Consider the following 24856-nt stretch of genomic DNA (forward strand, 5'->3'; position numbering starts at 1 on the left):
CCTTCATTTTGACTCCTGCGGCTTATAGGCCATTGCGGCAATTTATTTGGGTTAATAGGTAACACTTTGACAGTGGCGTCATAACACTGTCATAAGACCGTAATAATTATGATTATCATGGCCATTACTGAATGCTTATGACAGATGTCATTCTGTGTCATCCAGCAAATTATGTGTCACTCTCCATTTATGTCCAGCTCAGATCTTTTACATCCATTCAAAAGTGAGATAATTTGCCGGATGACACTAAAACACATCTGTTATAAGCATTCATTAATGCTCATGACAGTGTCATGCTATAATTATGACGGTAATATGACAGTCTTATCACAGCGCTGTCAAATAGAGTGTTACCAAATACCATAACTAGCAATTAATGGAACAACTGGAACAGTAACTGAACAAATTGGCACAGAACATGAATTTTGATTATTTACATCTATAGCGCTGCAATGCATGCTTGGAGGCATGCTGGACGATAACAGTGTTGGCAGCAGAGGTTGATTGTCTCCCCCATGGAATCAGTGATGGCCAAACCAAGCTTCTTGAAGTAATGAAGCTTTGAACCACTTGGCTTCATTACATCAAGAAACTTCACAGTAGTTCGTTTGAACTTATGACAGTCTTATGATGCTGCTGTCAAATAAAGTTTTACTGGTTAATATCTTTAGGGGGAAAATATCCCATAATACAATGAGGACAACTGCGGTTTATAGTCCGGTGCGGGTTATCTATGAACAAATGCCGTTTCCGTATCAAATTTAGTGGGTGGCGGTTTATAGTCCATTGCGGCTTATTTGTTGATTTATTTGGGTTAATAGGTAACACTTTATTTGACAGCGGCGTCATAAGACTGTCATAAGACCGTCATAATTATGATTATCATGGGCATCACGGAATGCTTATGACAGATGTCATTCAGTGTCATCCAGCAAATGTGTGTGTTATGTGTCACTCTCCATTCATGTGCAGCTCAGATCTTTTACATCCATTCAAAAGTGAGATAAATTGCCAGATGATATTAAAACACATCTGTTATAAGCATTCATTAATGCTCATGATAGTGTCATGTCATATTTATGATTGTCTTATGATAGTCTTATGGCGCCATTGTCAAATAAAGTGTTACCAAATACCATAACTAGCAATGAACGAAACAAATGGAACATTAACTGAGGAAATAATTAGCACAAAACATGAATTTTGATTGTAATTTATATCTGTAGCGCTGCAATGCATACTGGGAGGCATGTTGGACGATAACAGTGCTGGCAGCAAAGGTTGACTGTCTCCCCCACCGGATCAGTGATGGTCAAATGAAGCTTCTTGAATTAATGAAGCTTTGCAGCCAATCGTTTCAAAGCTTCATGGTGGTTCATTTGAACTTATGACAGTCTTATAATGCTGCTGTCAAATAAAGTGTTACCGGTTAATATCTTTTGGGGAAAATATCCCATAATACATTGAGGACAGCTGCGGCTTATAGTCCAGTGCAGCTTTTCTCTGAACAAATGCTGTTTTCGTGTCAAATTTGGTGGGTAGCGGGTTATAGTCAGGTGCACCTTATGGTCCAAAAATTAACATATACTAGTCCTTCTCAAAAAAATTTGCATATTGTGATAAAGTTCATTATTTTCTGGAATGTACTGATAAACATTAGACTTTCATATATTTTAAAGATTTATTACACGCAACTGATACATCAGTTCAAGCATTTTATTGTTTTAATATTGATGATTTTGGCAAAAAAGTCAAGAAAAACCAAAAATCCCTATCTAAAAAAAATAGCATATCATGAAAAGGTACTCTAAAGAAGCTACTGACCTAATCATCTGAATCAACGAATTAACTCAAAACCCCTGCGAAAGAGTCCTGAGGCTTTTAAAAACTCAGCCTGGTTCATTACTCAAAACCGCAATCATGGGCTGCCGACCTGACTGTTGTCCAGAAGGCCTCAAGCAAGAGGCTAAGACACAGAAAGAAATTTCTGAGCGAATGGGCTGTTCCCAGAGTGCTGTATCAAGGCACCTCAGTGAGAAGTCTGTGGGAAGGAAAAAGTGTGGCAGGAAACGCTGCACAACCAGAAGAGGTGACCGCACCCTGCCGCATTCCCCAGGTCAAGCCACTTTCGAACCTGAAACAACGGCAAAAGCGCCTGACCTGGGCTACAGAGAATCAGCATTGGACTGTTGCTCGGTGGTCCAAAGTACTTTTTTCAGATGAAAGCAAATTTTGCATGTCATTCGGAAATCAAGGTGCCAGAGTTTGGAGGACGACTGGGGAGAAGGAAATGCCAAAATGCCTGAAGTCCAGTGTCAAGTACCCACAGTCAGTGATGGTCTGGGGTGCCATGTCAGCTGCTGGTGCAGGTCTACTGTGTTTTATCAAGGGCAAGGTCAATGCAGCTATCTATCAGGAGATTTTGGAGCACTTTATGGTTCCATCTGCTGAAAAGCTTTATAGAGATGAAGATTTCATTTTTCAGCACGACCTGGCACCTGCTCGCAGTTCCAAAACCATTGGTAAATGGTTTTCTGACCATGGCATTACTGTGCTCAATTGGCCTGCCAACTCTCCTGACCTGAACCCCATAGAGAATCTGTGGGATATTGGGAAGAGGAAGTTGAAAGACACCAGACCCGACAATGTGGATGTGCCTCCATAACACCTCAGCAGTGCCACAGGCTGATTGCCTAGATGCCACGCCACATTGAAGCAGTCATTTCTGCAAAAAGATACCCGACCAAGTATTGAATGCATAGCTGATATAATTTATTGAACGTTGACTTTTTTGTATTAAAACTTTTTTGTATTGGTGGGATGAAATATGCAATTTTTTTGAGATAGGGATTTTTGGGTTTTCTTAACTTGACTTTTTTTTGCTAAAATCATCAATATTAAAACAATAAAAGGTTTGAACTACTTCAGTTGTGCGTAATGAATCTAAAATATATGGAAGTCTGTTTATCAGTACATTACAGAAAATAATGAACTTTATCACGATATGCTAATTTTTTTGAGGAGGACTTGTATATAATAGTAATAATAGTAAACAATGCATTCATGTCTGTTTTTCATACGTCATTGGATGTCAATATTTGATTTAAAAAATAAATACATTTTTTTTAAAAATAGTACAGCGGAACGATATCTGAGTAGTTGGCACATTCGCTTCACAGTTCTGAGCTCAAGGGTTCAATCCCAGGCTCTGGCCTTATTATATGGAGTTTGAATGTTCTTCCTGTGCCAGCATTGGTATTCTCCGGGTACTCTGGTTTCCTCCCATGTCCCCCCCAAAAAATGTATACATACATAAATATTGTCAACTATGGTGCTAGTCAGTAAGCAAATTAGCGGCCGCCATATGTAAACAGCTTCTTCCGTTGAAAATTCTTGTGAATAAATGCTTAACTTCTTTATAGATATGGACGTAAAACAGTCTCAATTCTTGGTTAAAAGCAAAAAAAAAAAAAAAAGCCCGCAGTTATCATTTATTTTATGTAAATATTGCAAACTATGATGCTAGTCAATAAGCAAATTAGCGGCCGCCATATGTAAACAAGGAGCTTCTTCCTTTGAAAATTCTTGTGAATAAAAACTTAAATCCCTGAATTCTTTATAGATATGGACGTAAAACAGTCTTGATTCTTGGCTAAAAGCAAAAAAAAAAAAAAAACAACCCATGCAGTTATCATGTATTTTACATAAACATTGCAAACTATGATGTTAGTCAGTAAGCAAATTAGCGGCCGCCATAAGAAACAAAGAGCTTTTTCCGTTGAAAATTCTGGTGAAAAAAAGCTTAAATCCCTGAATTCTTTGTAGATATGGACGTAAAACTCAATTCTTTGTGAAAAGAGCAAAAAAAAAAAAAAAAAAAACGGGCAGGTAGCATTCATTTTACGTAAATATTGCAAAGTATAATGCCAATGCTGTAGCAGCTAATTTTTCCCATGGATTTTTTTCACGTTTGCGAAAAATATAATAAATAGCTTGAATCCTCGAACAAATCGCTTCTGAGAAAATCCTTCCCGTTTGTATGCAGTACTGCTTTCCTACTTTTTCAACCTAAGTCTGGCGTTGGATCTCTGCAAGTGTTGACTAACTGTGACCGACTGCGAATAACTGAAGCAGACTGTAGGACGGCCCCCTACTTGAAGGCGTTGCGCAGTGACTGACGGATGTGACCCGTCAATACAATTATGAAGTATGTGTTTAAAAAATGGCATGGAAGAGAAAAACCGCTATGAGTTGTCAGACCTTACTCAACAACTTTGTTTCCCAGTGTATTTGTAATCAACTACGAATGCAGTCTTCACAAATCGCGACACGTGTGCATCAATCAATGACATCTGTGACCAGCGGCCACGTGTCATTTCTGTTTTTATTGCAAATATGGCAAACTTCAAGTAGTCTTTATGGAAAAGAAAGCTTTCAGATGGACTTATACAGTAGCTATTTACAGGCCAACATTTGCCTCAAAATACAACTTCATAAATATAAACCAATAAAAATATACATTTGTGAAAAATAAAGCTCCAGTGATGCACGATAACAGCTGTAATTAGTCAAATGACTACTTTTCTTTTTAATATATATTTTCAGAGCCAACAAAGGAAACTCTTTGGTGTGCGGTCAATTTAGCTGAGGTAATCTTCTTCTCACGTCCACTTGGATAGCTTTAACCATAATAGTGAGTGAGAACTAAGCAGAAGCTCAAGATCATCGTAACAGTGATGATAATAAAAAGGTTTTTTTTAATATAGCATCCCTTCAAAAGTCATCACTGAGTGAGTCCAAGGCGGACTGCCCTAAAACAGACAACAACTTGCCTTCATTCCTTGTTAGTTGCAATAAATATGAACATATAACATGCTCATGAGCTGCTGCTTAAACTCTGGAACTTCTCCCGTAAGCATTTCACAAGATTAGTTTCTGATGTCTTGGCTAAACTTTGAGCGGACGACTTGCCGTCCTTGGGGACGTGGTCTCCCTCCGCAGTCAGAGACTCGCTAGGACGTGACCGCACGGGTTCTTGCAGGTTCTGCACTTCATGGAGTGGCAGCGAATCAAGCATGTCATCCCAAGAGTTCCACCTGCACAGCAGCTTAGACCGGGGCCGAGGCGAGTCGTGACAGGATTCAGGATTTCCCGCCGAACCTAGCGCGGGGTCGTCATGAGGAGATGCGTGGGAACAGCCGTTGCAGCTGGCTGGAGAACATTCCGGTGTCCCTTTTGAGGAGTCTATGTCGGGGATGCTGGGGTTGTATTTGGAGCGCAGTTCTTGTACGTCAGGCCAGTGGAAGTTCTCCGACTCAGGGCTTTGCGGGTCGGTCACTGTGCTGAGGGAGCTGGCTGCTGAACTCGGAGTCTGTACTGGACTTGGTGTACTCACCTCATGGATGACCATCTGTTCACAAGCATTCAAGGGCAGTCTCAGGTTGGGTTTACCTGCAAAAATTAAATACAAATATGTAATACAGTACATGCATGGAGACGTCGTAACCTAATGTGACTGAATCGTGCCACTTTTTTACGACACAGTGCCAATCCCACCCACAATTTGTGAATATCTGTGATTTAGAGAAACCACATCAGGGATTTTTTTGGAAGCCCTTTTAATTGATGTCTTAGTCTTTTGGACAAAAATACCTATCAGTCTTTGTCATAGTATGGGCATTTCAAAATGTGTTCATCCTTGTCTGGTTTTAGTCGACAAATCTCATACAAATGTCATCGAGTTTTAGTGGACAGTTACTCAATGTTTTTCGTCTGTAAAATTCAAGTTTTAGTCCAAAAATACAGTTGTCCAACAATTGCATGAACATAGACAAGCACTAATTTTAGCATCTACAAGGACAACCCCAATTCAGTGATGATAATGCCCACTCAGGAGGAAAAGCACTACATTAGAGCTGTCTCGACTAGTCGAAGTTAGCGGTGACGTAAATACGTCGATGAGCACAACATCCCGTCGACGGTTAATGAAGTGTTAAAAAAATATATGCGTGGAATGGTGAGAATGTCGGATGCTAGGTATGCAAGCGGGGAAAGCGGCACAAAGCCAAAAAAAAGCGCACTAGAGTTGCCAAAACATTGAATTGTTTCAACGAAACAAAGGAGGGTACACTATCGTGTCCTGTCTCTTCAATGCCAAGCTTGGCTGCACGTCGGCCGTGAATGAACAACTAAAGCGTCGTCACCCAGTTGTAATTTTGGAAGACGATAGGAGACAACAAGCTAGCAGATCGTAAGTCCCTCTCACTAACTAACTAACTAACTAACGACATGTTTTATTGAAGTTGCTAAGCCTGTCGTGATATGCAATGAGGCCATTTATAGTACGGTAAATAAAAATGTGGGCGGTTATTTTGACAGTTGCGTTTTATCGCCGCATGCGTGCATACATTTGTGCATGCGTGGTAATGGCATATGAGACTCCAGTTCCTTTCACAGATGTTTATTGGTCATCAACACGCCGTAGAATTAAAGTTCAGACATACGAAACAAGGAAACACAACTATATTAAACACTGTAAACGTTAGCATTCCTACATTGAGGCTAATGGGGAAAAAAGACAACCTACTTTGGACTTTTCCCTACAATGCAAACTTGCGGTTAAAAGGTGACATTTCAAACATGAAAAATCGCTGGTTAACATCATTTGCAAACGAAAAAAAATTCTATTCAGAAGAATAAAGAATAGCTTTAAAATGACACCCTTTATGAAAAATCTGACAGGCAATGAATAATTATGATAATACTATTATATATAGTAGTATACTATAATATTAATGCTAGATTTTTTTTTTTAAGAATTTTTTTTAATCATGTTGGAAAGGCGAAGTCAGTGTTCTTAATCTGTTTACAATCCATTCTTTTGCAATAGGTTAATGCTTTCAGGATTATCAGCATTTGACCTCATTGTTTATTTGTGATTTATTATTGTTATTTATGTGTTTATTTGTACTTTAATAAAGAATTTAAGTGTTCCAAAATGTTTTTGTGAATTAATAAGCGTCAACAAAAATTTCATTACTAAATTAGTGAAGAAAAAAAAAAAAAAAGAAATTGATTAGATCAGTCGACTAATTGTAAAAATAGTCGGCTGACTAATCGGAAGAAAATCAGTCATTTGGGACAGTCCTACAGTACAATATTTTCTAATCAAACCCACTTATAAGCCATGGACTGCATGTAAAAAAAAGTTGAGCGTTTAAGAGGATGCTCGTGACGCTAATGTTGATGCTAATGCTAACGCGAGTGCTATGCTAACACGACCAGTTACATGTAGTCCCCGGGTTACGAATTAGTTCCATTCCTACGCTGGCAACATAACCCGAATTTCTGCGCAAGTCAGAATAAACCCTTTAAAATACTGTAACTACCCAAAAAGTCCAAAAGAATTGTATTTTGTTTAATGATGGAGAATACACTGCCCTCTGGTGGCAGCGTCGGGTGGGGCCGGACTGTCGCCTTGGCTTCTATGACTGAGTAGGAGACTCGTCTGATATGGATATAGAACAGCTGCCCTCTTGTTTGGCCCACATACGGCTGTAAATTTTTTCAGCTAATATATGTTTGTGTATGCACTTGTAATTAAGTTTAGAGCTGCAGTTTGTGGATTAATATGTGAGCAATTTGCTATGAAAATTGTAAAGCATTCGTAGCATTTAAACTAACGGACTTTTGCTAGGCAAATTAGGATAATTCAATCTACTAAATTTACATTTTGATCAGGCGAGATGGACGTTTGAACGCCAATTGTTTTGATTCAGGTGTTTTATTGTTAAAATGTGTGTTATTTTGAACATAAGTGTACATATGTGTGCTACAGCTTTACAAATTGTCAAAAGTGAAGGAAGGAAAAAGCTTCAAAAACCACCATTGTCTTGTTTGCTATCCGTTACGATGAACAACTTCACGTTTAGTGAGGACAGAACACGTCAAATTAATAAAGTTAAAAACCAAATACTGTGTGGTACAATAAGGTGCTATTTAAAAAAGAAAGAGAAAAATGACTGGTGACAATGGTGGACGAGACTCCGGTGTCTTAAAGTCGAAATTGCCTAAATCAGGGGTGTCCAAACTTTTTGCAAAGGGGGCCAGATTTGGTGTGGTAAAAATGTGGGAGGCCGACCTTGGCTGACGTCCTTTACGTAGAACAATATATTTAAGCAAATTTTGGCAAGCCATTCTGTGTGTCACGTTTGCTTTGTTATTTTTTTAAATTAATCATTTCAACAATCTCGCAACTAGCCTTTGTGGCGTTCTCTTTCGACTCTCGGGCTCTTGCAAAATACTGCTACTGTGAAATTAAACTAGCTTCAAGTTGCTTCAATTTCTCGCTGCGTATGTTCCCTGTAATGTTGTCGTACATGTCAGCGTGTTTTGTTTGGTAATATCGCCTTACATTGAACTCTTTAAAAACAGCGACTGTCTCTTTGCAAATGAGGCAGACACAGTTGCGTATTTTAGTGAAGAAATAGTCCAATTTCTACCTATCCTTGAAGTGTCGGCCGACGCAGTCAACTTTCTTTTTTTTTGTTGATTGTTGCCATTTTAGAAAATTGGAAGTAAAGGGTCACACGGGGTGATGTTGCTTAGAGTGCTGCTGCCTTTTAGTGGGTAAATGAGGAGCAGCATTTAGTGTGTAAGCTACTTCATATGCTGGTAGCAGTACTGCTGACAATTTTTTAAAGTCTGTCCAGACGTTATTGATTTTATGACAGAGGCTTGGGGGCCGAATGAAATTTGACCACGGGCCGCATTTGGCCCCCGGGCCGGACTTTGGACATGTCTGGCCCAAATTGAGTACGTCGTAACCCGGGGACTACCTGTACATTTAGTTTGTGATAATCTCTCAGCACAGACCTTTAAAGCTTAAATCAACATTGCATATTCTCTCTTGCCAAGATAGGAAAACAAATCTTACAATGTGTTTCCAAACAAGCAAGCCGAGCTTTAAACACATCCTAAACTCCAGTGAGGAGAGTAAGGGAGAGGTGCAGCTCATCTCACATGAGTGACGTGACCCAAACGCTGCTACGATGCAAGCTGACGTATTCCATGAACAAAATGAAAATGTCATGCATTGTGAACATATGACAGAAATTATGTCGAATTTTCATCTCGTTGGGTCTCGTCAGACGAAAACTGTAATTCATCTTGTTTTGTTCCAGTCTCCCAAGCCAAGTTTTTACTCGTCGTCATGAAAAAACGAAATCTTTTCATGACTGTCATTGTTGACGAAAACACTAGCCCACATATAAATAAAACAAAAAAAGATCAACAGTTTACAATTGCTGCACACAAAAACACTTCTTAAAGCGTTCCTCATCACTTGTTTTCACTCTCTAGCTTGTAGGTTTACCGTGGTATGAAAACATCACTGTTTCAAAACCACTAAAATTTTCCATCATACCATAGTATGGTATTAGCTATTTTTTATGTCCTTAAAATGAAGCGAGAAATTCGTGGCTTGGAGCGGCAGCTCTCACCCGACCCCCTCCAGTTGTTGCACTGTCCTGTGTCTGTTGCTGTACTGTAGAATAGACACAATGGCTGAAGGTGTTGAAACTACACCTGAGACACCCCCCCCCCCAAAAAAAGTCGCAAATAGGGAGTACTTCGGCTACTGAAAAAAACAGACGGCCGCGGCTTAGAGGAGGAAGGACAACAGTTCACTCTAACGTGTTTCGTGTGTCTAGCGATGGTAAAACAAATACTATAACGTAAGCGTTAACGTGTTAACATGGCTAGTTAGCATGACAAGACGGCTAACTAGTTTCCTCACAACCATTAACCTACTTTTGTAAAGTATTCCGGCATTATCAAAATAACCTTTTCATAATACAGCCTGCGTAGCGACTTTCTGTGTTTAGAGAGGGTGAGTGTATGTGCGTGTGTATAATGTGTAAGTAATGATACGAGTCATACACACGCGGTCTGTCTCTCTCGCTCACCATTAATATTCAACTAATTAATATTAATAGAAGTGTTTGTGTGTGTTTGTATGTGTTTGACATAAACAATATATGATCAAATTGATTTTAAGTCCAGTTCTTTTTTTGTTCTTGTTCTAATGTTGAGCAACTTGAGCTGTGGCTTTAGTCTATAAGTTCTATTTATTTCAATTTTATTTAAAATATTTCAGTTATTCATTTTTTGTTATTTATTTAACATTATACCGTGGGGCAAATAAGTATTTAGTCAACCACCAATTATGCAAGTTCTCCTACTTGAAAAGATTAGAGACGCCTGTAATTGTCAACATGGGTAAACCTCAACCATGAGAGACCGAATGTGGGAAAAAAAACAGAAAACCACATTGTTTGATTTTTGAAGAATTTATTTCCAAATTAGAGTGGAAAATAAGTATTTGGTCACCTACAAACATGCAAGATTTCTGGCTATCAAAGAGGTCTAACTTCATTTAACGAGGTCAAACGAGGATCCACTCGTTACCTGTATTAATGGCAAGTGTTTTAACTCATTATCGGTATAAAAGACACCTGTCCATAATCTCAGTCAGTCACACTCCAAACTCCACTATGGCCAAGACCAAAGAGCTGTCGAAGGACACCAGAGATAAAATTGTAGACCTGCACCAGGCTGGGAAGACTGAATCTGCAATAGGTAAAACGCTTGGTGTAAAGAAATCAACTGTGAGAGCAATTATTAGAAAATGGAAGACATACAAAACCACTGATAATCTCCCTCAATCTGGGGCTCCATGCAAGATCTCACCCCGTGGCGTCAAAATGATAAGAACGGTGAGCACAAATTCCAGAAACACACAGGGGGACCTAGTGAATGACCTACAGAGAGCTGGGACCACAGTAACAAAGGCTACTACCAAATACTTATTTCCCACCATGATTTGCAAATAAATTATTTAAAAATCAAACAATGTGATTTTCAGTTTTTTTCCCCCCACATTCTCTCATGGTTGAAGTTTACCCATGTTGACAATTACAGGCCTCTCTAATATTTTCAAGTGGGAGAACTTGCACAATTAGTGGTTGACTAAATACTTATTTGCCCCACTGTATTCATGTTGATGTTCCAATTTGCAAATATGCTGTGAACATTTTAAAAAATCCTGTTTAATGGATTTTTTAAAACCCATACATCTCAAAATAACACATTTCAGAGCTATAAATTGCAATACTGTGATACTGCGATATTTTTGCTTAAGGTTATCATACCATCAAAATCTCATACCGGCACATGCCTAGTTGAAGTTAACTGAAAATGTGACGTGTAAAACAAGTAGAATAAAGATTGCATTTTCAAACACAAAAATGTCTCATCGTAGACAAGAAAAAGCTTAAAGTAACTTTTTCACAGTATTTTTTTTCTCACGTATTTTCTTTGACGTGAGCACAAAAACCGCAAAACGTTTTTATGCGACACTTCTCCAAAAAAGTGAAATGGCGAATGTTGACATTCCATTTACCTTTTTTCTTAAGCTTCTCCTCTAGGACAGCAGGCATGTTCTTGAACCCTTCCCGGTTCCTTTGCCAGACCGCCGGTCGGTTATTTTTAATGCGCTGGCTGTACTGCCGAGCCAACTGGAAGACCTTGTTCTTCATCTTTCCCATGTCCTGCAGGATCTGGTCTTCGTCCACACTGCTTCTGAAGCTAATAATCCTGGAACGTTGAACAGAGTTCTTCCTGTGAATCGCAGAGGGTTTAGGCCGCTTGGAGTGTTGTTCCTCTAAAACATTCGAACCCTCCGACGAAGGACTTGTTTCACTCTCTTCTACAATCAGCGATGTTTGCTTTGTGAGTTTATGCTCTGAGGAGTCCAAATATTCAAAGTGTGACTGCTTATCCCCATCGATCTGCTGGTCGTCTTCCTCGGATTCCATGCTTTGCCAGACTTTGAGCATTTCTGATGATGGTCGGAAGTCTTCATCGGTGGTTGAAGAATCTGTGACACTTAGAGATCTAGCCTTTACTTCCTCAGATCTCTGTGATTCAGTGTCGGTTTTTGGACTCTTTTCTAAACCCGGAAGATCGAACACGGACCAGGAAGTAGGCCTGCAACGGGAGAGGACTTTCCTGTGGACCGGGACCTCCTGCCGGTCTGGAATATTGTTTAGCTGTCGGCTCAGTTGCCTCACTAGACCTGCAGGGATGTAAGAGAGACTTTCTCTGCGCTTGATGCTGAAGTTGGCGTCTTGGTGCTCGGCGTGCTCATAGTACCTCCTGATCTTATTGATTAGTAGGAGATCCCGCTTCGAGAGGGTGGAACGATGCTCACTCTCAGCGAGGGCAGATTCCCGCACAGGCAAATTGGCCTCAGAGATCAACTGTGGTTCAGAAGTTGGCTCAGCGGGAGACATTTTGGGCTCTTTTTCTTGCCAGTTTGCACAGGTGGAGGGGCTTGTGGATCCTTCATTACAGGTCAAAGGTGAGGAGCAGGCCAGCAAGCCCAGATCCTCAGGGACCAGGCCCGTGATCAAGTGTTCAGCGATGACGCTGGCCTGGTCCAACACGGAGCACGGTAGGATGCACTTCCTCCTCGCGGCGTCATCATCGTCCTCCTCTTCAGAGAGCTCACTACTCATCAACGCGCTGTTTTCCTCCACTTGAAGGCCTGATGAGTCGCTTCCTCCCTCTTCCTCGCCAGTTTCGCGAGAAGTCTCCACAGACTCCACCGTGATGGCCTCTTGGGCCGACTCGGGACATTGATGGATGTTCTCCACTTGAGGGGCGCTGTCTGAAAGGCGCGTCTCATCCAAATGGATCTGAAATGTGACAAGCGCATTTCTAAAAGGAACTTAATTAGGCATCGGAAGCCAGTGAAACATTTTAATAAAAGTACTCTGCACTCTCCATTATCTTAATGGACCATTGTAAAGTCAAATAAGCAGCCATATCAAAAGTGTCCGAAGCTTATGATATTTCACTTTTGCATTCAGAGGCCCAATTGAATATGATTAGGAAAACCCATTCTAAATGCATTTTTACTTTACCTTGCAAACACTCCACTAATTTAAAAAAACAATATTTGTAGTTGTGGCAAATTAATTTCAAGGTGTTGCCTGCTCTTTTGGAGTACAATTTTGAGACAAGCCTTGGAAAACTGAGTGCCTGTTGAGTGGAAACTGTTGTGGCCTCTATTAAGAACTGCAGTTGGACCCAAAATATAATTTCAGTGCAGACTACAGGTGAGCATTCATTGGCCGACATCGACACTGATCAACTTTCAATCCATTTGAACTAGAAACTGGCCGTTAATATTCACTTGCAGCCCACCCACTTGAAATGAATTGGAGGTCTACTGCCGTCAGTGGCGCTAAAACATGATCATTCACTGCCAACCATCGCAGTTCAAATGCATTGGACGTTATTAACAACCGATTAATTAATGTATCTCTGCATTATTAAAATAGGACTTGGTAAAATGTGGTGGTAGTGTGTGGCACTAGATCAGGGGTGTCAAATTGGAGGCCTGTGGCCCAGATCCGGCGCACCGCATCATTTTGTGCTGCCCGTAAAAGTAGACCGCATGTATCGACTTCAAATTTCTCTACCCCCCCAGTGCAAGAAAGTTGCAAAAAAAGAAAAGAATATTAGCTGTTTATTCTTTTCTTTTTTTTTTTTTTTTTTTTTTAAATTCAATCCAAAGGTGAAAAAAATGAGAATATTTAGTTTTAGAATATTTAAACACAGACAAGGCTGAAAAAGCCATTTCTGCTCTGGCACCCCTCTTTGAAAAGGCTGAAAAAGCAGTTTCTGTTCTTGCACCCCTCTTTAAAATAAACTGCAGTATTTTAAGACAAAAGAGCTGTTGTTTTTGATAGAAAAATACGTCTATATGCTGCTATAGCAGATTCATGGCGCATTAAGCCCCCGAACTATTTTTAATTTGTCCGTTTTACCCTGGAGACCCCCGTTTACAGACACCACGCAACCGCTTTTGTTTCAACCAGCCATAAAAAGAATTTACGTAACTATATTTATTATTCGAAATGTCTATCATTTTTAGCTTAGAATCATTAATTGATGTCCAATGTTTAGTTTAAAAAAAAAAAAAAAAAAAAAAAAAAAAAGATTTTATAAAATTATTCACTCGCATATTTTAAACTTTTAAACATATTATGTCACAATGACAAATATATTGTCTGTAAATATGTTACGGATATCTACCTCATAACTATCGCTTAAATGTATATATTTTTTGTTACCGTCGCATTTTCCCCGATATTTTAGATGATAAAAAAAAATCGACCCAAACAAAGAAAAAAACAAAACAAAACGTTTAAAAGGGTAAATATAGAAAAAGAAAATCTCGACCACTCCTTGATGTCTGCGATTTCTGCTTGGCGACCCTTATTATATAACCATGTTTCACCCATAAAATTCCCAAAAAGTCCGGCTGTGGCTGTTCACAGCTGTGTCTTGACACTCTGAGACATGCTACACGGAGTTTTTGGATTGAAACAAGGCAAGTACCCTATAATATCTCGCTAAAATCATGGTGTCTTTAATTATGCTCTCATGCTCTCACCTCAAGTTAAAGTTAGGGGTTAAAAACACTTTGTTTTTTTGAAAATGCCCTCCTGTTCAAAATTTTTCTTCCCCCAGAAAATTGACATTTTAAGCTTTCTAAAGATGTATCATACATGCATGTTGGACAATTTTGAAATTTGGCCAAATTGGGGGTCTCAGAGCAAAACTTCAGGTCACCTGAGTGTTTTCCGCTATATATGACCATGAAAAAAATTATTAAAAATAAAAAATAAACATAATATACTTGTGGTTAGCACGTCCGCCCCACAGTTCTGAAATCAAGAGTTCAATCCCGGGCTCTGGCCTTCCTGTGTGGAGTTTGCATGTCCTCCCCGTGCCTGCGTGGGTTTTCTCCGGGGACTCAGTTTTCCTCCCACACCCCAAAAACATGTATGGTAGTCTGATTGAACACTCTTAATTGTCCGTAGGTATGAGTGTGTGCATGAATGTTTGTATGTCTCATTGTGCCATGCGATTGGCTGGCAACCAATTCAGGGTGTAACCCGCCTACTGCCTGTAGTTAGCTGGAATAGGCTCCAGCACCTCCGCAACCCTCGTGAGGAGGAGCAGCATGGATAATGGATGAATTAATGAATAACATATTTAAGAAAGTATATTTACATTTTCTCTTTTATTAAAAAAACTAACATTGCAAAACAAATTAAAAAGAGTATATACACCGTTTCACACCTTTTCATTTTGAAAGGAAATATAAATTGGGGAGTGGGGGGATAATAATTATCATTAAGCGGCTCCAAAATAGGATTTGAATAATTTTTTTTCATCTAGCGCGATCAATGGCTACCAAATGAGTAAAATATTTCAATGGGTTGTCTAACACAACGACCTTACGAAGGAAACCATAAATACAATGTGACCAGCAACAAAGATGTATTCGACACCCCTGCACTAGTTTGTCTCAGTCATGGAGCAAATAGACTATCCTTCCAAAAGCAAACACGAAAAGTATTGAGAATCGTACCCATTTAGTCTCCTTTATATCTGTCTGTTTTTCTTCAAGGCCAAGAGTTTTGGGAGTCTGCTTTCCTAGCTTGTCGGTCAAATGAGCGGCATCACCGACGGCATCATCCTGAAAGAGTCCATACATTTTATTCAAAATCTAAAAATATAGGCAGCACTCAGCAGAATTATTGTAATCATCACTTGAAGTTCAGTCAAGCACCCTTAAAAAATACTCAAACTCAGGTCTTGCAAATGAAACGACACGTAGTCAGAATCCATTGCGCTATAACAATAGAGCTTGATTATGAAAACTGGGAAAGGAAAATGTTAATCAGACAGCGCACCTCATGCTATTATAATGGCTTAATAAGATGGCTGCATTAACCTTTGAAGTCAAGCGCAACATACTCGCTCAGTGGTTGTAATGCAAATGAAGACACGAGTTTCATTTCAAAGTAATCATGAAACGCAGCATGCTGACATTGACAAGATAAACACATGCAGAGAAAGCGCCGTGCAAACAAAGAACATGACCCGTGTATTTCACTGTGAACAGTATGGAAGCGCTTCAGCCCACAAGAACATGAATACAGCCTGACTCATTCATCGTGTACGCTGCACACACAGCTGTTAGTGGGATGCGTATATGGAGACACAACGGGACGAGGGCCCACGTGGGCGAAAAGAGGGGTCGAGAGGAGCGCAACGAAGCAGGAAACGGGAAAGCCGTGGGTGGCTGGAAACCCTCACCGTTGTGAAGTGAGAAGAAAGCAAAGCCCTGGCTCTATAGTGCCAGCAGGAGATGGCGGCCAGCACGGAGCTGGCAAAGTCGGCTACCTGGTCGTCCCCAATCAGTAAATCCTCCTTGTAACTTTCTCCCTCCTCATCCTCCTGTTTTTCCTGTCCTGTCTTCGAGGAGCTCAGCTTTGTTGGAGTAGAACTTAGCTGCAGCAGAGCTTCCTCAGTTGCGGACGTCTCGTCTTGGGGCTCGCATACACTGCCGGCCTGTGTCCTGATGCTTGGAACGGGCTGAGGTTGGTGCCTGTCCCCTAACAGGTTGCCTTCACTTTCTGCATGCTGTGTGTGAAGTTACAGATGTGGTTTGAATGGCAAGGTAAACACAAACTATATCTTTCCAAAGCATACTGCAGTGGTGGCTGAAAGTTTTTGGCCGAATTATGGCTAAATAGCATTACCAAAACCGGCAGTTGACTTGACGCAAGTAAATAGCCCAGCAGTGAGAGTGTAACAGTATTTATATTCGGTGACTCCAACACCTAAGCACCGGAAAAGCTCTGTTTCCATATGGCGGCAATCACATTGACTAACATACTAGCATCTTACTTCGATATATTTACGTTAAATGAATGCTAACTGCACGTTTTTTTGCTGTTAACCAATAATGGAGACTGTTTAACATCCATATCTATAAAGAATTCAGGGATTAAAGCATTTATTCACATGAATTTTCACTGGAAAAGCTCTGTTTACATATGGCAGCCACCACATTGACAAACAGACTAGCATCGTAATTCGACATATTTACGTAAAATAAATGCTAACTGCACCTTTTTTTTTTTTGCTTTTAACCAAAAATCGAGTTTTACGTCCATTGCTATTAAGAATTCAGGGGTTTAAGCATTTATTCACAAGAATTTTCAACGAAAAAAAGCTTTGTCTGAGATTCCACTCGGTCAGCTTTGACGGCCACGCCAACAATGCAGGGCCCCGCGCCCCGTCAATATCATTATTAAGTCTATGCCTAGATATTACTGTATATCATTTTTTTTAACCACTGTAGCTCTTCTGGCATAGAAGTATTGACAGAATATGCCAGTTGTAGTCGACACCGGTGGCAGGTTGTCGGCTATTTACTTGCAGTTACACCGACTGACCACTTAATTTTCCTCAATAAAGTATGGCAGCAGAGAGCACTCTGCTGGTTGCTTTGCAATTAAACCACAGAAACTAATGCATTAAAGAGAAAGGTACATTTCAGTAGCTGTCCACTGTAGTGACCACTATGCATCAGAGGGTTAAAAAAAATCTGAATAATAACAGGTTCTAATGGGTGTGTGTGCGTCCCCAAAAGAAATATGAAAAAATATCTTTAAAACACGTCGAATAATAATTGGTTGTGTTTTTTGACCCAGTTTTTAAAATTCCGTTTCGGCCAAGAATTTTCATTTTAGAGCATCCCTAATTTTTAGCTAGCATTACATGAATGGATTTCCAACACTTACCTTTAGAACATCTGTGAAAGTAAAGAAGAAGAAAACAGAGAAGTAGATATTAACAAATGATGACATCCTGACTTTCTCAAGTTTAATATTTCATGCGCAAATAAGACGAGCATCACATGCATCTTGTGCAATTATTGTCGGGGCACGATGTATTCCTGCGGTTCGTCTGGCCCAGACTCACGGGAGGCCTTGTGATTAGATAAATGTCAATTACAAACATCCCCTCTCTCAAACTGAACATGATGCTATTATCCAGGGTGCGACGACCAACTCCCTCAGTGAGATTAGAAGGTTGATATGAAAATGATATATTTATTACGACGGTGCGCAAAATGGATGTAAACTCGGAGCAACTGACTATATCTCCGGTTTAAGAATATATATAATCTTTCTGTTTCTAAATGAACTCATTGGCTGCCATTGACGGCAATAGATGTCCACCCCCTTTGAAATGGGAGTGTTGGCAGCAAACGATTGGATGTCTACTTGTAAACAACTCATTTGAATTCACAGCAGAAGGATGAAAACAGCCACGTCTATAATCCTCAATGGCACTGAAAGAGTTCATTAGGACAAATGTGAGCAGATCTGAAGGCAAGGCTGAATGCGCTTGTTGAAAAGAGCTTCTGTAGGACAGAGCCTCCAACGGCATATAATTAACTTCATTATGGGTGAGGCTTGTGTAGTGGGAGTGTGTCTTTTGATCTGGTTTGCGGCCATCTTTGAGTGGGGGGGGGCAGAGGTGTGATGTCGATATGAAATGCTTTTCTATGATACGGATCATCAGAGTGGTTGATGATAGGTGCATACATCTATATACCGGAAACTAAGTTACTTTTAAGATATTCAACAAATGGGACTATAAGACTATAAGTCACAACAGCCAAAAAATGCGCAATGAAGAGGGAAAAAAAGCTTAAGTCGCACCAGAGTGTAAGTCGCATTTTTTGGGGGAAATTTATTTGATAAAATACAACACCATGAACAGACATGCAATCTTGAAAGCAGTGTTGTTTTCGTCAACAAAGACTATCACGAAAATATTTCGTCAACGAACACATTTTCATGACGATGATGAGACGATAACGAGCTAAAAACGTGGAGACTAAAACCTAACGAGACGAATGCCAGTTTTCGTCTGATGAGACGAAAATGCGCAATGTTTTCTGTTACATGTTCACAATGTGTGACATTTTCTTTGTAGTTAGCTTACATTTAAGCAATATCTGGATGTGGCATTTGACGTGCTGCGCCCAGCAACTAGTGTCCTCTCCTCTCACACGGTAAGATTTGTTTTCTTATCTTGGCCGGAGAGAATATGGTATGTTGCTTTAGCCTTTAAAAATCTGTGCTGAGTGAATATCACACACTAAATGTAACTCGTAGCATTAGCATAGCATTCACCTTAGCGTTAGCCTAATGCTAACGTGAAGTGTCCGCTTAAACTCAATGTTTAAACATACGGTTCGTGGCGTCCATGTGGGTAGAATTGATTGAGAATAACGTACTGTTTTCCTGATGAGTGTGTATTATAACCAAGTTGGCGTTGTCCTTGTAGACGCGACAATATGTGCTCATTTGTCACTGTTCATTCGAAATAGGTGGAAACCTTTTTTTATTTATGCATTCTTGGAGTACATTTTTTAAATTTACCGATTAAAACTAGACGAAATTAGTCTTGAGATTTCATCAACTAGACGAAGACAAACACATTTTGAGATGACTTAAATATGCCTAAGACTAATAAGTATTATTGTCCAAAAACCTAAGACTAAGACAAAATTTATAAGGGCTGCCAAAAACAACACTGCTTGAAAGGAAATTCAAAATAACAATAGAATAGAGAACAACAGGATGAATAAGTGTACGGTATGCTAACGTTACATGACGCATAAACAACAAATTTTCGCCAGTCCTTTACAAGTTTTTCGCTAACTCCAAACTTTCTTTCTGCTGCTCGATTACGGTTTTCGGCTGCATATATAACTACTTGCATCTTGTAATCTGGAGTATGATTTTCTTTTCTGTACCATTTTGTTCAGCCCTTCTCAGTTGTTTTTATCAGTTACCACCAATGTAGAAACACGGGCCTTGAGCGCCCGCTTGCAGTTTAGTGTTCAAATGACGTGAAATGATATAATAATGTGTTAATAACTTCACACATAAGTCGCTCCTGAGTATAAGATGCACCGCCACGATGAAAAAAAAAACCCTGACTTATATTCTGAAAAATACAGTAATGTATGTCTCAATAAATTAAAAATTACTTGGCAAACCATTACCATATTTTTCGGACTGTAAGTCGCAGTTTTTTTTTTTCCCATAGTTTGGCTGGGGTGGGACTTATACTCAGGGGCGACTTATGTGTGAAATTATTAACACATTATTATATCATTTCACATGTTATTCTGGTGTTTTGGAGTGATGGTTTGGTAAACTTGTTAGCATGCTCTTTATGCTATAGTTATCTGAATAACTCTTAATAGCTATGTTACATGAACATACTGGCCACGTTAACATTTCGTTGTTCATGCATCATGTAACATTATCATACTGTACACTTATTCAGCTTGTTTTTCTCCATTGTATTTTTATTTTAAATTGCCTTTCAAGATGACATATCTGTTCTATGTGTTGGATTTTATCAAGTAAATTTCCCCCCAAAATGTGACTTATACTCTTGTTTCCTCTTCATTGCACATTTTTGGGCTGGTGCGACTTATACTCAGGTGCGACTTATAGTCTGAAAAATACGGTATAATTTTTTGCATTTTGAATTAATATGTATCAATTTCTTTCTATACCAGCATGTGAAGAATCACAACTGATTCTTTCAATCAACGTGGACTTGTTTCTTTTAATGAATGGGGACCGGTTGGTTCCTGTGGCTAAGGCGATTTCAGAAGGCGGAAAGATTTGTTTCCGATCTATACCTTATCATATTTTTTGTGACTTTCGGTTAAGTTCTTGACCAATTGCTGAAGAGATGTACCAAGATATACCCTCCCACTAAGTTTGAGGACTGCAATTCATAGTTTTCGAAAAAAGACAGACAGATAGATTCCGGTGAATTTCAGTATGATACTGACCTTTTGTACTTTTTATGATTTGTTTAGAAGGTTCTAAAAGAGATGAAAAAAAGACAATGGCATGAAATATCATTAATGTGACACATGTCATTTCCATTATTAAACAAATTGGTAACACTTTATTTGACAGTGGGTTCAAAACACTTTCAGAAAACTGTCATAATTATGACATGACACTGTCATGAGCATGAATAAATGGTTATGACAGTCAGTAAGTGTCATCCGGGAAATTATGTCACTAACTCCATTTACAGTACGTCCAGCCCGTATTTTTTACATCTATTCAAAAGTGTGCTCAATGGTTTGCTCTATTTCGAATACCACATCACATCACTAATTACTGTATGTCACTAAATCCATTTATGTCCAATCCGCATCTTTTACATCCATTCAACAGTGGCATAATTTGCCGGATGACACTTGATGACATCTGTCATAAGCATTCATTCATGCTAATGACAGTGTAATGTCATAATTATGACAGTCTTATGAACCCACTGTCAAATAAATTATTACCAATAAATTTAAAAAGGCCTGACCCGATCTCCTCCTCACGTTCCATCCTGCAAGATGAATGTCATCCGAATGATCGGAATCTGCTCTCTTCACCCTCTCTGGACTACAGTGGTACTTTCCAACACCTGAGTAGGAAGTGGGTGGTTGTTCTTTAAATTACAATTTCTCTCTACTTGAGTAATTATAATATTACTATACTGTATACCCATACTCACAATCTGAATTGTCAACGATAGTTTCTTTTGCCTGAAAAGTCAGAGGGATCATAGATTTTTGATAAAATGGCTCAGTAGAGATGAAGTTATTGAGTGAATGGACATTGTTGTGTACCTTTGGCGGAACAATGGCGTTGTGGTTCTCGAGAATAAGCCTCTTGATGTGATGAGCCCAAAGACGCTTCTCTTCTACAGATTTGGCCTACAACAACGAGCCCTTGTCCATGTTATTAATGATACAGATGACACATGCTGGCATGACATCACAAAACACAATGCATCTTATGAGCCTCATTTTAAACTGTTTGTTGCTGTAAACATTCTTTGAAATAAAGTGGATATAAAAAGTTAACTGATGTTTAAAAAAAGAAATAATGTTATTACATTTCAAAATATAACACTGGACATGTATTTAAAATATCAAATCCTAAGGAACTTTAGAGAAAAAAAAAAGTTGTGTTCCCTATTACTCACTTTACATGCATTCACTATATATTAACATTACAGAGTGAGGTTACGTCCGAACACAAACCATTTAACGATGGACAGTTGAATACGCAGAACCAATCACATTTACCTGCACTGTGTGGGGCTGCTTGGGATGTTTGAAATGGATAACACTGAAGAGCAAGGGGTCTTTCGCACTGTCAAGTAGCATCAAGGTGGAGCACTAAAATCAGAGGAAGAGGTATGGAATTATGCAAGAAGAAAGGTCCAGTCAAAAATTGAAATGTGTCTAATGAGTGGGAGGTTATACATAAGTCCCCCACACACTAAAAAATGCGTTTTAAATATTTCCTATGCACTAAATTTTTAAATGTCCATTATTGTATAGAATAGTTAAATCAATATGATATTACTTTTTTGGGTTTTACTGCACTTAATTGGCAGAGAACAAATGGATTAAACATAATTATACAGTATTCAAGGTTTCACATAGGGGTCTGACAATATTTCGAAATGGTGATGTATCGCGATAATTTATATTCCAAAAGGTTATCGATATGCTCCTGCCAAGAATTGACTTATCGCTTTAAAGTGTCATTGTTTTTTTGGGGGGGGACCGACCGGTTACTACGAAAATCTTCCACTATAATAGTGTCTATGTTAGCTCACTGGCTGCCATTGACCGTACCAGACATCCAATCCATTTTGACTGGGAGGGTCAAAAATAGATTGGACGTCTAGCACCATGGCATTTAAAGTATAGGTCACTTCATGTTCATTTTAGGGCATTTACAGGTCACTTCCTGTTGATTTTGAGTCATTTTGAGACATTCCAGGGTCACTTCCTGTTCAGTAACCCAAAGTCAACAGGAACTGATCCATAAATGAACCAAAATCAACAGGAAGCAACCAAAAATCAATATATTGTATATTGTAGAATGATTTCCTGACCCATGTATGATTTCCTGACCCATGTATCGATACTTGTTGTATCACCATATTGTGAGATACGTAATCATTATCGTGAGCCTTGTATCGCAAACCGTATCCTATCGTGAGCTATCCAGAAGTTCCCACCCCTGGTTTCATATAACTAATTTCATTTGAGATCTCCCCGAAAAACTAAAAAAGATATAAACTTTTATTTATTATTTTAATTGATTTATTTATTTATATATCTTTCGGACAATAAGCCGCTATTTTTGTTGTTGTTGCCGTTTCTACCCTGCAGCTTTTATAAGGAAGCAGCTTATTTATGGATTTTTTTTTTTTTTTTTTGAAAGAAGCTTCATATTTTCTTGTTAAAATTAACAAAAAATGGATAATTAGACATATTTTAAAAGACTGGCTTTAGACTAGCACCGATAAAGCTTGCCAGACGCTCGTCAGACTTACTCAAAAACTCAGGATTTTATTGATGAATATGGCTCCATAAGATGCTACATGCTGCTACAAAAGGACAATTTTAAATAGAGGGGCATCCACAATTTGCTACGACAAGCGAATGCAACGCTAGCGTTGATTATTCACTTTCAACTGGCACTCGGAAGACTTTATTGCCACAGAATGCCACGACAAAGTTGCTAAAAAAGGACTAGCGCTAGCTATTAACCGTTTTTAAGAGGATTTCATCCACTTCGAGTTTAGAAGGCAAGGTAAAGTGGATTATATATGTTTGCAACTGTAGTAACCAGTTTTTTTTAGCCATTTTCAACTGGCACTCGGAGGACTTTATTGCCACAGAATGCTACAATAAAGTTGCTATAAAAGGACTAGCGCTAGCTATTAACTGTTTTTAAGAGGGTTTCATCCACTTCAAGTTTAGAAGGCAATGTAAAGTGGATTATTTGTCTTTGCAAATGTAGTAACCTGTTTTTTAAAGCTAGTTTTCAAGCATTCAGATAACACAAGTTGGTGATGATGATGCGTGTTTATCTGGTTAATAAATATTTTTATCAATCAATCATTTCTGTTTAACATCTATGTAAATATGCATTGTTAAGGTATGCACACCTGCGGTTTGTAGTCCAGAAATTACAATTTACATGAAATGACACGCTCAAATTAATAATCAGGGATCAACAAAATAAATGGCTCGGTGGCCCGGTTGTACTTTTAAAACAGTCAGAGCCACCAGAATGCTCCAAGCACTGGTCTAGTGGGGCCGGTAAAAATAATGCGGCGATTTAAAAAGAAAAAATCTTACTTCGCTTTCCCAGTGGTTCTGTGTTTTGACGACGTTATGCTATTCCGGTCAAAGACAACCTTAAAGTTTATGCAGCCAGCCGTTGCTCTCCGTGGGGGGTAAACACACCTCGTTTGCTTACTCATTCCAGCGTCAACGCAACCTGATTACAGTTCCTGATTTATTGTCAGTATCTCAGTACCCATTCAACGTTATACTACAAGACGACATGTTTCTGAAATCTCCAGTATCTGGCCAAGCACCGGGGAAAAAAGACCAATCGAGAAAGTCACCGGAGGAGTTGAGGGAAAGCGAAATCCAATATGAAAAGAAAAGGGAGAGAAAGTTTAAGCCCCAGTGGTGAAACCGCTGGAATTGGCTCAGCTACGATGAAACAAAAAAAACAAGGTTTACCGTAAGGTGTACAGATCAATGCCCACATATGAAGACAAGAAAGTTAGAGAAAAGTTAACGAGTATGAAACCTATGGAATGAACATAACGTAATAATTAATCCACGTGACTACGCGAAAATAATATCGTAGTAATGACGGTCTAGCTTGAAAGTCATTAGTTATAATTAGGCATGTGCCGGTTCCCGGTTTCACGGTTTACCGTGGTGTGAAAACGTCGCGGTTTCAAAACCACTAAAATTTTCTGTCAGACCGTAGTA

General features: G+C 39.1%; 1 protein-coding gene across 2 annotated transcripts in view; it reads right to left on the reverse strand.

Moving 5' to 3' along the window:
- Positions 1–4320: 4320 nt before the first annotated feature.
- LOC130931255 (pleckstrin homology domain-containing family G member 3) overlaps positions 4321–24856 on the reverse strand; it is a 54413-nt gene continuing 33877 nt past the window's right edge. The window contains exons 10-19 of one of the 2 annotated variants that reach the window (XM_057859893.1): positions 22130–22222; positions 21668–21754; positions 21553–21583; positions 21361–21462; positions 20822–20854; positions 17733–17743; positions 16327–16566; positions 15509–15616; positions 11462–12758; positions 4321–5451 (exon numbers count right to left, since the gene is read on the reverse strand). In XM_057859893.1, coding sequence (XP_057715876.1) covers positions 4877–5451; positions 11462–12758; positions 15509–15616; positions 16327–16566; positions 17733–17743; positions 20822–20854; positions 21361–21462; positions 21553–21583; positions 21668–21754; positions 22130–22222 — 2577 coding nt within the window. In that variant the 3' untranslated portion in view covers positions 4321–4876. Of the gene's footprint in view, positions 5452–11461; positions 12759–15508; positions 15617–16239; positions 16567–17732; positions 17744–20821; positions 20855–21360; positions 21463–21552; positions 21584–21667; positions 21755–22129; positions 22223–24856 lie in introns of both variants that reach the window. The other variant, XM_057859892.1, reaches the window with a different exon arrangement.

Source organism: Corythoichthys intestinalis, chromosome 15, assembly GCF_030265065.1.
Source record: "Corythoichthys intestinalis isolate RoL2023-P3 chromosome 15, ASM3026506v1, whole genome shotgun sequence".
NCBI lineage: Eukaryota > Metazoa > Chordata > Actinopteri > Syngnathiformes > Syngnathidae > Corythoichthys > Corythoichthys intestinalis.